The 14,628-nt window shown below is 46.0% G+C and overlaps 1 protein-coding gene across 2 annotated transcripts in view; it reads left to right on the top strand.

Moving 5' to 3' along the window:
• Positions 1-14,628, top strand: part of LOC100341773 (liver carboxylesterase 1) — a 33,949-nt gene that overhangs the window by 8,128 nt on the left and 11,193 nt on the right. For both annotated transcript variants that reach the window (XR_016225031.1, XM_017342231.4), the window contains exons 4-8: positions 90-223; positions 2,854-3,007; positions 4,855-4,959; positions 10,172-10,276; positions 13,918-13,956. Coding sequence is in view for 1 of the 2 variants with exons in the window: in XM_017342231.4 (XP_017197720.4) it covers positions 90-223; positions 2,854-3,007; positions 4,855-4,959; positions 10,172-10,276; positions 13,918-13,956 (537 nt within the window). In the remaining variant the exon portion in view is untranslated. The remainder of the gene's footprint in view (positions 1-89; positions 224-2,853; positions 3,008-4,854; positions 4,960-10,171; positions 10,277-13,917; positions 13,957-14,628) is intronic.

Here is a 14,628-nt window from a genome sequence, read left to right as displayed (position 1 = left end):
CAAGAGGTAGGTGACCAAATCAGACAACCTCTCAAGTCATTCCCTGCTCTGCTTCTTACAAAGAGTGTGTTTTCCTCCTCCCTGTGCAGGTGATGGTGTGGATCCACGGAGGTGGTCTGTTGACGGGTGCGGCATCCAACTGTGATGGCCTGGCCATCTCTGCCTATGAAAACGTGGTGGTGGTGACCATTCAGTACCGCTTGGGCATCTGGGGATTCTTCAGGTAAGTTATTGGACTTTACTCACTGCACATTGGCCCCACAGAGAAAACTCGGACCCAGCATTGGTCATGTGTGCCCTCAATAGGACATTTCTATGTTCCTTAATGAGGAAAGCAAATGCCTTCCTAATTGGGCCCTTTCTACCTTCACATACCCTGGAAACATGTGTCCTTGAGTTTCTTCCTCTGCCTGTAATGTTTACTGTATCCCACAAATTCCTGTTCATTTTGCAAGGCCCAGCCCACATGTTACCTCTTATGTAAAACTCACCTCCATTCCACTTGTGGTGCCCTTGCACACTGCATTCTCCTGTGATGTCAGCACACAGCACAGCAGTTAAACATTCACACGTCTTCTCATGGGAGATGAAGCAGAGGGCAGGCTCTTGGAGGCAATTGCATGAAGCAATGGGAGGAGTATCTGACCTCATGAATAATACTCCCTAGAGGACTCTCTGTCGTTTGGAAGCTGGCACATGCAGGAGTCAAGGTTAGAACCTTCTACAGTAGGTCTCCAGGAGCACATGACTGGTTATCTGCAGAGCACAATTGCTGGGAACCTTTTCTGAGTGCCCCTGGCCCAGAACATCTGCCCCTGCCAGGTGACGAGTTAGTTGTGGCAGAGGAGATGTTCACCAAGGGGAAGACCACAGAGCAGCAGGAGAGGCTCAGGTCTGCCTGTCACTTAGCCACCCCAGCCCAGTCACGACCCGGATCTATCATCTTTACTGAAGCTTCACAGCCCTTTCATGCATGGCTGGTGCCTCTGCTTCCCACTGGGGCAAAACTGCTATGACATCCTGGCCCACCACCTTCTTCCCTGTCTCTCCTATGCCCACCCCAGGCAGAATTGTCCATGTCACCTGACTCCTAGCGTCCATTTCACCAACGGCCTCCTTCAGCTTTCAGCCCACATTACGCCTTATTGGCACAGACACAGATGACCACTCATATCTCTTCGAGATGTTTCCTCTTCTGTTCCCTTGGCCACCTCCACCTCCTGGGCTGTTATTTCCCAATCCCTTCACTGATCTCTCTTCCTCTTTCCCAATGCACATGAGGCCTCTTGGTGTCTCCTTCTCCCTCTCTAGTAGTCCCATGAGTGGTCGCAGTGGTGCATCCAGAGCTCCCTTTTGAAACCCAGACACTTGTCATCAATGACCTCCTCCTTCCTCTACTGATGTCTATAGGTGTCTCTCTCATCACAAAAACACACTGAATCACTGCCTCCCATTGCTGCTTCCCCAACAAACTTGCCTTCCTTTTCTCAGGGCCTCCTGCATACTTGTGGCACCTCCATCCTTTACTTGCTCAGGATAAAGACCAGTGAGCAGCTTCGACTCTTCTCCCAGCCACATCCAGTTGGCCTGCAAACGATCTTGGCTTCACTTTTCAAATATATTAAGTTAGCATGTACCAATGCTATCTTACTGGTTAAAGTGATCAGTTTAAGTTCATACTTGATTATAAAGATAGAATTAAGTGTCAGAGGGATAACATAAATAAGACAAGTGTCTGCTAACAATAATTGATAGAATTAAATAGGAGAGAACGACCCAACATGGGAAGCGGGATACACAGCAGACTTATAGAATGACAAATACCCTAAACAGCACTCTGACCTCAGAATCAGCCCGTAAGGAATTTGGATCTGGCCAAAAAGCCCATGAGAGTTTCTCAGGCATGGAAAGCCAAGACACTGTGGCAAAAAATGACCTAAATGAAAGATCTCTGTGAGTGAGATCCCAGTGGAAAGAACGGGCCATCAAAGAAGGAGGTACCTTTCTCTAAAGAGAGGAGAGAACTGCCACTTTGATTATGGCCTTGTCTAAATAAGGTCAGAGTTTGTGAACTCAAGAGGCTTCCATAGCCTTGGCAGCTCATGACAAGTGCCTCGGGTGATTACTGACGTCATAAATAAGAGTGTCAATTGTTAAATCAACAACAGGAATGACTGTGCACTTACTCCCCATGTAGGATCTCTGTCCTTAATGTGCTGTACTATAAGAATATAAGATCGTTTGTTAAAAGGCTGAATTGTGTTATGTCTCTGTACAAAACCCTGCAGTGGGATTCTTCATATTTGCAACAACATTAAATCCCTCACCAAGGCCCACAGCGCTCTCCAGCTGTATCTGCTACTCACACACTTCCATCCACTGGGCCCAGGCCCTCTGCTCTTGTTGCCTCTCCTGCTTGCAGGTCCTTCTGCATGATCCTTGTGCTCATCGTATTCAGCTCCCTACTCAAACACCACTGCCCCAGAGATGCCTCCCCAGTCATGTGACCTCCTTTGTCTGGTTTTATGCGTCCCCAAAGCAATATGTCATTATATTCTAGATTCATCTGTGCTGTGTAGCGTGAGCTCAGTGTCCTGTTTTGCCTGTGTTTTCTCAGACGCTGTCTAGGTTTTAGAGCACTGCTACACTCACTTCATAGCTGTCAGATGCGTGAATGCAGAGCTCTACACAAAACCATGCTGTGGAAATGGGAGGCAGGGGAAGACCCTGTGTTAGGCATGTAGAAAGTAGCCTTATTCTGGAAGGCTGACTGGAGTCCCCAGGCTACTGTGGTTCTGGGAGCTCTGCCATGACACCTGTGCTCCCCACTCCCACCTGTTTTCTCACTCACAGCACAGGAGATGAACATGGCCGAGGGAACTGGGGTCACTTGGACCAGGTGGCTGCACTGCGTTGGGTCCAGGACAACATTGCCAACTTTGGAGGGAACCCACACTCTGTGACCATCTTTGGAGAGTCAGCAGGAGGTCAAAGTGTCTCCGTTCTTGTAAGTGTTGCTGGCACCAGGTCCCATCCTCAAGCATGATGGCTACTGATGGGATCTGTTGGAGACCCATCAATCCAGCCTTGGGCACCTTTGCTTCCTGGGTTCAGGTCTGACCCTGTTCTCTGCACAGCATCAGATGGTAGAGAGCAAAGACCAAACTGTCCTTGTCACTCAGGAGGGTCAGGGAGTGTCACATTCGGGTGATATCAGAACCTCCTGCAGCCCGTAGTAGGGTCGTTCTTCCTCTCCCGTGGTTCACTTCTCCCTTTCCTTTCTAATAACATTAAGACTCACCTCTTGGAAGGCAGGTATGAATAAGTAGAGATGAGAAGCAGAGTTGGATGAGATGTCATTGTCTCATCTGAAAGCTTGTCTATAAGACATGAACAACAGGAGCAGACAAGGGGCTTCCTCTAAGGAGGTCTGATGGCTTCCATGCTGCAGACAGAGGGCAACTATCTGTGGGAATGAGGTGGCCGGAGGAGGTGGGGAAAGGCAGCAGGGATGGCAGCTGGGAAGGGAGGAATGGGACAGGGGATGTGGGCCGGAGACACAACCTGGGAGCAGGACATGTTGCGGTGTGGAGAACGGGGCTGGGGAGACACCAAGAGAAGATAAAAGTTACCTCAGACTTGAGCAGAGGATCTGCCCTTTTACTGTAGTTTTCAAACATATGTTTATTTCAGAGTTGACTACTCAAGGAACATGTTTGTATATTTGTTAAGGTAGAAAATAGGAAGAACTTAGATAAGCCCAGTGAAGTGAAATGTCACCAATAATGCCAGTCTTAAGAATAGCTATGTAGATGTTTTTACACATTTCTGTGCAACTTTCAAATTTCTGTCTATCTATCTATCTCTATCATTTTAGCTATCTATCTGTAATCTATGTCTAGCATCTGTATCTATCTTCTGTTATATCATCTATAACTTTATACATCTATTTCTATCATCTATCTTTTTTGCACAATTTTTTTCTGCAGTTCTATCATGCATTTTTTTCCCCCAAACATTAAAGTACACATGCATTTTGTGGCCAATATGAAAAAAAACTATTTACCTGATCTCATAGAATTTGAACCTTGGGGTTTGTTTTTCTAATTTTTACCGTGAATAACAGCATGAGCTTTCATAGATATCTCTCTGTGTCTCCATGATTATTATTCTTAGAATAAATTCTCGGGCCGGCGCTGAGGCTCAATAGGCTAATCCTCCGCCTTGCGGCGCCGGCACACCGGGTTCTAGTCCCGGTCAGGGCACCGGATTCTGTCCCGGTTGCCCCTCTTCCAGGCCAGCTCTCTGCTGTGGCCCCGGGAGTGCAGTGGAGGATGGCCCAAGTGCTTGGGCCCTGCACCCCATGGGAGACCAGGATGGGTGCCTGGCTCCTGCCATCGGATCGGCGCGGTGCGCTGGCCGCTGCAGCCATTGGAGGGTGAACCAGCGGTGAGGGAGGACCTTTCTCTCTGTCTCTCTCTCTCACTGTCCACTCTGCCTGTAAAAAAAAAAAAAAAAAAAAAAAAAAGAATAAATTCTCCGTAATGGGAGTAGTGAATCAGAATTTGTGGCTAGGAGTTGCCAATCTGTGTTCTGGGTAGTTTTGATTGTCATAGTATGTCCCTTGCTCTCTGTTCTGACTTCATCATGCTCAGGTTCTTTTTGGGAAGCTAGGTCCAGGGGAAACCAGGACATAGGCCAGGCCAGGCAAGGAGCATTGTATCTGCTGATTCTCAGTGTCTCCAGGGAAATTGGCCAGGGCAGAGCAGTGAGTGGAGGAAGCCTTGAAAAGAAACATGTCAGTGACCCTCTCCCCATGAACATGACCTCTCCTCCTCTCCACTCCCCTCCCAGGTTTTATCTCCTCTGGCCAAGAACCTCTTCCATCGAGCCATTTCTGAGAGTGGTGTGGCCCTCACTCCTTGCCTCTTCAAGAAGGATGTCAAGCCCTTGGCAGAGGTAGGTCTCACCCTGGAAAACTCCTGTACCCTTTGCTCTGCTCTCTGGAATCCTCAGGGTTCTTCCTGGCTGGGGGAATCCATCTGAGATCCTTGAAGCATCACTGACATGAGAATAACTGAGCAGGAAGGGTAAGGAGACACCATCCCCAGCCTAATGATTCTACAACCAACCACTACAGCAGAGTTCAACAGCAATTTTCCAAGGTCATCAAGGGAGCAGGGCAGGCCTAGGACTCAAGCACATGACGCTGAGCTACCAGTGCAGTGCAGTGTCCACTGGCCACTCTCCTGTGAGTGTGCTGGGCAGGGTGCTGAGTGGACGTGAGCAGAGACTGTGATCATGTTCAGGGTCTGAGACATGGTGGATGTGCTACAGGATGTAGGCCTGGACTGCTTCTTCCCTGAGAGTCTTGTGATAGGGATCAGGTCCTGGGCCATTCACTCATTCATTCATTCAAGAAATACTCTTTTTTAAAAATTTTACCCCTAAAATTTATTAATTACAAAGGAACATAGAGTAGCTTTATTTACATGCTCTATTTTACTACACCCAGGCTTTGGCTGCATGCTGTATGGTTCTGTTTATATAATACTACACATCAAAGCATAAAAACAGTATAGAATAGGTTCAACTGTAAGGATGAAGAACAGATTGGCCGGCGCCACGGCTCAGTAGGCTAATCCTCCGCCTTGTGGCGCCGGCACAGCAGGTTCTAGTCCCGGTTGGGGTGCCGGATTCTGTCCCAGTTGCCCCTCTTCCAGGCCAGCTCTCTGCTGTGGCCAGGGAGTGCAGTGGAGGATGGCCCAAGTGCTTGGGCCCTGCACCCCGTGGGAGACCAGGATAAGCACCTGGCTCCTGCCTTCGGATAGGCACGGTGCGCCGGCCACAGCGCGCCAGCCGCGGCGGCCATTGGAGGGTGAACCAACGGCAAAGGAAGACCTTTCTCTCTGTCTCTCTCTCTCACTGTCCACTCTGCCTGTCAAAAAAAAAAAAAAAAAGAACAGATCGGTGGCTGTTCAGTGTTGGGGCATAGCAAGGGTTTGATGACAAGGGGGTAACGTGAAGAATATTTTCTGGAGTGATGGGACTTTTTTTTTTTTTTTAAAGATTTATTTATTTCCTTGAAAGTCAGAATTACACACAGAGAGGAGAGGCAGAGAGAGAGAGAGAGAGAGAGAGAGAGAGAGAGAGAGAGGTCTTCCATCCACTGGTTTACTCCCCAATTGGCTGCAACGGCTGGAGTTGTATAAATCCAAAGCCAGGAGCCAGGAGCTTCTCCTCATGGGTGCAGGGGCCAAAGGACTTGTGCCATCTTCCACTGCTTTCCCGGGCCATAGCAGAGAACTGTATGGAAGTGGAGCAGCTAGGACTCAAACCAGCGCCCATATGGGATGCCAGCACTGCAAGTGTTGGTTTTACCCGCTACGCCACAGCACTGGCCACCAGACTCTTTTTATATTATATTTATACACTTGCTTTACATACTTAAAAAATTCAGTTGACTAAATAATTTATGAGTGATCTTTAAAATGTTTTTGGAAAATGGATATTATGAAATGACTATGCAAGAATCGCAACAAATAGTTTTGTACCAAAATAAACTTATCTTTTTTAAATCTCATTTTTTCATGAACATTTTAGGCAATCATCCCATTCTCTCTTGCCCTGTAAGGTTTCTGCTGAGAAACCTACTGTTAGGTAAAGGGGAATTGCTTATCTGTGACATGCTGCTTTTAGAATTCTCCCTTTGTCTTGTACTTTTGACACTTTAAGTACAGTATGCCTTAGATAAGACCTTTTTCATTCTAGTCTATTAAGGGTCTTTTGAACTTCCTGACTATGGTTTTCCATCTCTTTCTCAAGATCTGGAAAGTTTTCAGGTATTATTTAATTGAATAGGCTTTTCTCTTCTTGTCTACTTCTGGAACATGTATAATAAAAATATTCACTTGCTTAATGCTTTCTGATTTATTGAATTCTTTAACTCAAGACTTCTGTTTGTTTCATCTCCTCCCCTCTCTGCTGAATTTCTCAGATAATAATTTTTGTGATTTTATTGAATTTTTCATCTGTATTCTCTTACATCTTATTGCTTTAAATGTCACTCATTTGAGTTTCTTTCTTATAAAATTTACTGATTTCCTTTTTGTTGAGGGTACATTGCTACATTATTATTATTATATTCCCTAGGAGACATCATGTTAACTTGCTTTCTTTTGCTTCTTGTATCCATACATTGATATTTGTGCATTTGGGTGATAAGATGCTACACCAACTATATAGGGTGGCTCTTGCAGTAAATGATCTCCTGGGAATTCGTTGAGTAGGTGTATGAATATGGTATCTGTATAGCATCTTCAGTTATAATCAGTCTTGGCCATGCCTGCAGCTGTCTCCATGGTCTAAGATGCAAGGGGTTAGGGATTGCTCTTCCAGCTAGGAGGCAGCCCTCTTGGTGGGAAAGGGGTGAGCTAGCCAGTAGGCCTGGATAGGATACCCAACAATATCTGAATGTTGCACATCTGCCTTTGGGGGCACTTGGGGTTGTTCTGTTCAGAGTGTTTTTCCCAGCTTTTCCCAGGGGTTGAGAATAGGTGGATAGGGTTGCCTGGCTACTTCCCAAGGCTAAGCTTTAGAGGGTAGGGCCATTATTCTGCTCCCTGAGATCTCTGTGGGCTGAGCTGGTTTGGGTGGGCTGCTCAGACACTTCACAGGGTGAGGGGGCTGTCCTACTACTTTGCAGGGTGGGATTCACTGAGTGGCTGCAGCTGGTGGCTCAGCTGCTTCAGAGGACTGTGGGTAGACAGCATCTGGAGATGCTGCTGTATGTAAGGCGGTGGGTGGATGAGGGCACAGTGTGGACTGAGATTTTTCTCTGGGGTAGTACCTCAGATTTGATAACCCAGAAGCTCCCCAAATGGATTTGGAGCCCATGGGACCTACAGGCTTCCCCGGCAGTAAATGCTTTGGGGTCCATGATGCTAGTGGGGACTGCCAGGGGCTGCCACATTCCTAGTATACTCCTGCACTCTGCCCCAGATACTTCAGCTAATATTAAATGTTTTTATTTAGTTTTGTTTTCATCCTTTGTGGTCAGCCATTTTGCTGATGGCAGAGTTTCAACAATTATTTTGATATAACCATGCACCTGCCTCCTTACTTAAAGTTTTCATTCTAATAGAGAAGATAGACTAATTACATAATCATGCAAATTCTAAAATGTCATCTATACATTAAGTGACAAAAGCATTAAAGGAGTAGTGCCTGATCTAATAAAAACATCCAAAAGAGCTTAGTCCAGGTATAAGAATTTGACCAAGATTGAGTCAAGCAAAGGGGATTTTTGTTTTTAAAGGAAATAGAGGCCACAGGCATGAAACTCAGCTTCACGAACAAAAAGGAACAAGACTTTGCAAAGTGAAAGGGATCTGATAGTTTCTTAGCCTTCTTGTATGTTATCACTCTCTTCAAGCACTGATTCTGTACCAGATCCTGTAAGAGACTATCAGGTGGTGCATTCACTGTGGCCCCACCTTCCTTGAGTCCCCCTCTATCCTTCTGCATTTTCTCCTCTTTCTACACTTTACTGCCAGTCCATGCGACCACCCCATCTACCCCTGGATTTAAGAAATTCTCGTTGGCTCCACAGAGTAGACAGCCTTTGTTCTCTGCATAGAGAATGAGGCTTTCATGTGATCAGATCTCCACTCCAATTCTGTATCACTTAGGATGGAAACTCAGGGTTCCAATTTTGCTTAGATACCCCTGTGTTCGATCAAGGATGGCCTCTAAGAAAAGTCAGGGCAGGAGGTGTACTGAGAAAATTGATCTCAAGGATCTAAGACCAGGTGAAGAGAGCCTCTCCCTTAGCAGGGTTTCTATTTTGCACATTGTTGTTATTTGAGAGAGAGAGAGAGAGAGAGAGAGAGAGAGAGAGATCTTCATTTGCTGGTTCATGCCACAAGAGGCTGGGCCAAGCTGAAACCAGGTGCCCACAACTCCATCCTGCTCTCCTACATGTGTGGTAGGGCCCAAATCCTTGGGTCATCTTCTACTGTTTTTCAAAGTGCATTAACTGGATTGGAAGGAGAGCAGCTGGGACTTCAACTAACAATCTGAATAGGATTCCAGCACTGCAAGTGGTGGCTTAATCAACTGCAACACAATACCAGCCCTTTTATATATTTTTTAGAGAGAAAAAGATTCTGGACTCGGATAATTACAGTCCTAAGTGACTTGCCTTAGAACTATGGCCCATGACTAAATTTGTACCTATTTATATGACCTTTGAGTTAAGGATGTTTTTAGTTTTCATTTACAAATTACTGAATAAATCAGATAAGGATAATATTTCATGACTTGCATACTTATACTCAATTCTAATTTCAGTGTCCTAAACAAGATTTTATTATAACAGCAACACTCATTCATTTACATGCTGTTCATTTTTTGCTTTTCATTACAACAGCAGAGTGGAGTAGATGCAATAGAGACCATAGGGTCCATAAAGCCCCAAATATGTACTATTGGCCATTGATAAAGCCTTTGCTGACCCCCTACACTAGGGAGATGCTATTATTGCTTTAAGTTTGAAGGCATGAATTTGCAGGTGGAAACTCTTAGCTGTGCCACAAACACGTCACTCAACTGAAAAATACCAAGTATGCACTGAGATGTCCACTTTGATGCTTCCCTTAGGGATCACACTTTCATCACATCCCGTACTTCCTCAAGTGCTTTGTGTCAGTTATGCTATCTAGACCTGCTACAATTCTGCACGTTTTAGAGTGTGAGATACGTAGTGCCCTCTTAGGTATTTCTTGTGTACTAATCTGTCATAAAAGGGAGGGACAGTCACTATCCCCACCACATATGGTGGAGAAATTGAGACACAAGAGATGAAGTGGCATGCCTGACGCCAAATAGCCAGTAAGTGAAGGAGACAGGATTTGAAACAAGACTGGAATTCAGGAATCCATGCTCTTCGTGCCCTTAGGCATAATTGAGTTGTAGAGATTGTGTAATTGATTCAGGTCTCAATTCAAATGTATAAAAGGCAACACCATGTGGAACTCAGAACCCATACCTGCTGGTCTAGGGTATTTCTGCTGTCCTCAGAGGTTGGGCCTGGGACAGAACACCTCTTTGTATTCTCATGGAGGGAGGGGACATTGCTCTTGAACTCTGCTGTTCTCTATGATCTCTGCAGCAAATTGCTATCACCGCTGGTTGTGAAACCACCACCTCGGCTGTCATGATCCACTGCCTGCGCCAGAAGACAGAGAAAGAACTCTTGGAGGTAACACAGAAAATGGTACGTCTTCCCATGCAAGTGGCCCCCACCCTGTGTACTTGGCCCCACATTTCATTATTTCAGTTGTTCTCTTGCCCTTTAAAACTACCTGAGGAATTTTCTCAACTCCTGGGGGCAGTGTCAGCTTTTGGATCTGAATTAAGAATTTCATTTTTTTCCCTTTTTTTATTGTGAAATTGATCAAGTGTCTAAAACATCTAAAAATAACATGATAAAATTGTAATTATATAATAATCACAAACCAAACTTGTGAGATATTTTAAATGTCAAAAAAACAAAAATAATATGAAGAAAAATTGCACAATAATCCCTTACCTTTATAAAAACTTAGCATTTTGCCATTCTTGTTTACGGGTATATTTTAAATAAATTACTAGTTCCATATTCCAGAAGCAACGGCCATTCTTCATTTTGTGATGGAGTTGTTAGGTACATAGATTTTCAGAAAGTTGTCATAATTTATCTTGAATGATTAAGAAAATATCTAAATTATAACCCAATAGTGACTAGGTTTCTAGATGTTTTGATACAGCTTCAAGTGTGAATACAGAATAGCCATATTTATGGTTTGGATATGATTTGAGTGTTTCCCCAAGGGTGTACATGTTGGAAGTTGGGTCCCCAAGGTGGTGGTATTAAGAGACAGTGTGAGGCCAGCGCTGTGGCTCACTAGGCTAATCCTCCGCCTGTAGCACCGGCACCCCGGGTTCTAGTCCCAGCTGAGGCGCCGGATTCTGTCCCGTTGTTCCTCTTCCAGTCCAGCTCTCTGCTGTGGCCCGGGAAGGCAGTGGAGGATGGCCCAAGTTCTCGGGCCCTGCACCCGCATGGGAGACCGGGAGGAAGTACCTGGCTTCTGGCTTTGGATTGGCGCAGCGCACCAGTGGTAGCAGCCATCTGGGGGTGAACCAAAGGAAGGAAGACCTTTCTCTCTGTCTCTCTCTCTAACTCTGCCTGTCAAAAGAGAGAGAGAGAGAGACAGGGAGAGAGAGAGAGAAATCTCGAAGGGGCAGGGCCCGGTAAAATGTCTTTTTAGGCCAGTGGAGCAGCAGCCATCAGGATAATATCACTTGAGCGACACTTGAGCTCTTGCGAGAGCAAGTTGTTACAAGAGTGAGTCTGACCCATAAATTGCTCTCTGACTTCTCTTTAGGTGATATGATCCCTTGCTACAAACACATTCCCACTATTTGCTGTGTAGCCCTCAGAGTCAGTGCTATACTATTTTAACTTTCAGTCTCAAAATGCAAGATCTTTACAAAGTTGGCCTCCTTCAGGTATTTGATTATAGTATCTAAAAACAGTAATGTACCATCCATAAGCATGTTTATTCCTTTTTCACCTATCCATCCATCCACCCATTCTTCCATGCAGCCAATAGTTATCTTCTGATTATCCATAGAAATCCCTCCATCAATCTAATATCAATTCTCCCAGGATTCATTCATCTATTTTCAGTCTAACCATCAGCCAGCCACCATATATCTGTATTCCATCATCCATTCTTCTAAAAGTAATGATCCACCCATCAATTCTAATTGCTATCTTCCACATATCCATGTGATACATTTATATTCCACCTATTGAACAACTCCACCATTCATCCATCTCTCCACCCATTCATCAAAAGCATAATGAGGTTAGGGAGTTCCTGGGGCTCTAGTACAGTAATGAATTGAACATATGCCCTGTAAGCAAAGAACTGTGCACAAAGAAACACAGTCATAGACTTACTAGGTTAAATGTCTTGGGAGTATATAGAGGACACATTCATTATGGCCAGCCAGGCTGCTCTTAGGGAGGCAACATTTACAGACTGATGGATTCTGAGCAGGACAAACACCCAGAGCATCCAGGGCCAATGGAGCTATTCTGTTAGGTGGGCTCAGGTTGAGCCTAAACTCTGTATTTAGGTGGATACCTGCAGATACTCCTTTACCCTCAGGACAGGCTCTATCACTGGGCTATGTCCATGGGTCGTGTCCAGTGTGGGCTCGGGCTTTAGCCACAGTTCACTAGACTCAAATAAGGTGACCAAGATGCTGAATAATTAAAACACAGCTTCTTTATAATACATTGAAAGAAGCAAATATTTCAGCAATTCTCCAAATGAAGCAAGAGGACCCAGCTTGTAAGGGAAATCTTGGTCACTTTGGGAAAATCTGGAGAATCAGACACTCTAAGACAACCTTCTGAGGTTTTCTGAGATCTTATTGAAATACTTCCATGATTTTTGATTCTCACACACACACACACACATGCATGAGGGGCTACAATTCATAAAACAGGGGCCTTATTTGTCACTTCCTGCATACAGATCAGATTGCTGGCTGTAGTGTAACATTGCCATCACTGTAGTCTTGTTGAACACACACCAGAGAGAAGTCTGGGGTGAGATGTGCTTCAGGGAAGCTGTATATGTCAGGACTTTCTAATGCAATATGAGAAAAATCAACTCAAAATGACTTGAATAGAAAAGGGGATGTGTTAGAATCTATAGGTAATACATGTCAAGGAATGGATGTTTCAGGCACGGCTGGATCCAGATCTCACAGGATATTATTAACTCTCGTAGAATATTAAGTCTCTATCTCTCATCTTTGTACTCCTGTGTGTTGCCTTCCATTGCAGATATATTTGTCCCCTGGGGAGATCAAACATAATAACACTGTAGACATATCCTGTCTGGGTAGAAATACTTTTCCCAATAATTCTAGTAACTGTTGGGGGTCAGCTCTGTTGGACTAACAAAATTATGTTACCATCCCTAAGGTAAATGTGTGCTTTCAGGGTCAGGAGCTCTTCAGGCATATGCAGATGCCTGAATTCCTGGAGCTAAAGATAAATTGGGAGGGGGAAACTCCTCTGGGGAAAACAGAGATGGTTGCCAAAGGGAACCAGGGAGAGAGGTGAAGGTGGGGTGGGTCTGCCCAGGAGACAGCCTCTCCAGGGCTCCAGTGGCCCCAGCACTGGCCCCAGGGCCTAGCCTGTTCTTGCTGGTGCCCATGCTCATGCCTGGAGGAGCCTGTGTCCTGCCCACTTCCTCTCAAGCAGACGGGGAAGCACCGGGAGGGAGCACCTGACTCCTCAGTGTCGCTCCCCCTCTTCGTGGAGGAACGACACAGGACCCTGCGCTGTTCTTTTGTCTGCTCGGCCCTTCCCGGGTTTGCTGCTGGTTCTTCCCGGGTTGGCTGCCGTCCCTCCACCTCCGTGGAGGGGCGGGCCCCCTGCCACTTTCCCCACTTCCGCGGGGGAGTGGCACACCGCCGGCCGGCTCTCTCAGGGGCTGCTCAGATGTTATCCGGGTGTTCCCCTTAGATGTTCCTGGTGCATGTTGTCTCTCTCCTCCTTTATAGTCCTCTTCCACCAATCCCAACTCTGCTACCCACACGCCGAGTACGCTGCTCTCCTCCAATCAGGAGCAGGATCAGCTCTTGCAGGTTACTGGTCGAACTGGAGGCAGCTGTGTAAAAGTTTACTCCTCTCCCAGCGCCATATTGTGGGAGAGCAGATGCATAGAATAAGTCTTAATTCCAGTAACTTAGTCTAGTCCAAGTTGCTCCCCACACTCAGGTGTGCAGCCCCTGGGGATCAGCTTTGCCCAGGAAACCTTCTCACTGCATCCTCTGCCTTTGTCTTCACAGAAATTTTTCACTCTTGATTTGGTTGGAGACCCCACACAGGTAAGGATCTTGGTTTCTTCATTACAAGTTTTGTGTCTTGTTATCCATAAGTTCTGATTATCCACAGTTGAAAGATTCTCCTTAGTAGAGTCAACATGCCTTGGCCGGCACCATGGCTCAATAGGCTAATCCTCAGCCTGTGGCGTTGGCACACCAGGTTCCAGTCTCAGTTGGGGCGCCGGATTCTGTCCCGGTTGCCCCTTTTCCAGGCCAGCTCTCTGCTGTGGCCCGGGAGTGCAGTGGAGGATGGCCCAAGTGCTTGGGCCCTGCACCCCATGGGAGACCAGGATAAGTACCTGGCTCCTGCCTTCAGATCAGCATGGTGCGCCTGCTGCAGTGCGCCGGCCGCAGTGGCCATTGGAGGGTGAACTAACAGTAAAGGAAGACCTTTCTCTCTTTCTCTCTCTCTCTCTCTCACTATCCACTCTGCCTGTCAAACAAAAAAAAAAAAGAAAAAGAAAAAAGTAGAGTCAACATGCCTTGTGTGTATATCACAGAGAGGGGTGGTGACTTGCCTGCATAACACAGCCAGGAAAACCAGTGATCGTGCTGGAACCAGTTTCCTTTACTCCCAGCCTAGCAACAACCCTGTGTCCCCTGGGCTGAGCAAACCTTCGCACCCAACACACACATGGAGCCCTAACATAGCTCTGTGTTGGATGCCAAAGTGGA

Source organism: Oryctolagus cuniculus, chromosome 18, assembly GCF_051225735.1.
Source record: "Oryctolagus cuniculus isolate XC-2025 breed Fujian yellow rabbit chromosome 18, ASM5122573v1, whole genome shotgun sequence".
In the NCBI taxonomy this organism is placed as follows: Eukaryota; Metazoa; Chordata; class Mammalia; order Lagomorpha; family Leporidae; genus Oryctolagus; species Oryctolagus cuniculus.
This window is presented reverse-complemented; position numbering and strand designations above follow the sequence as displayed.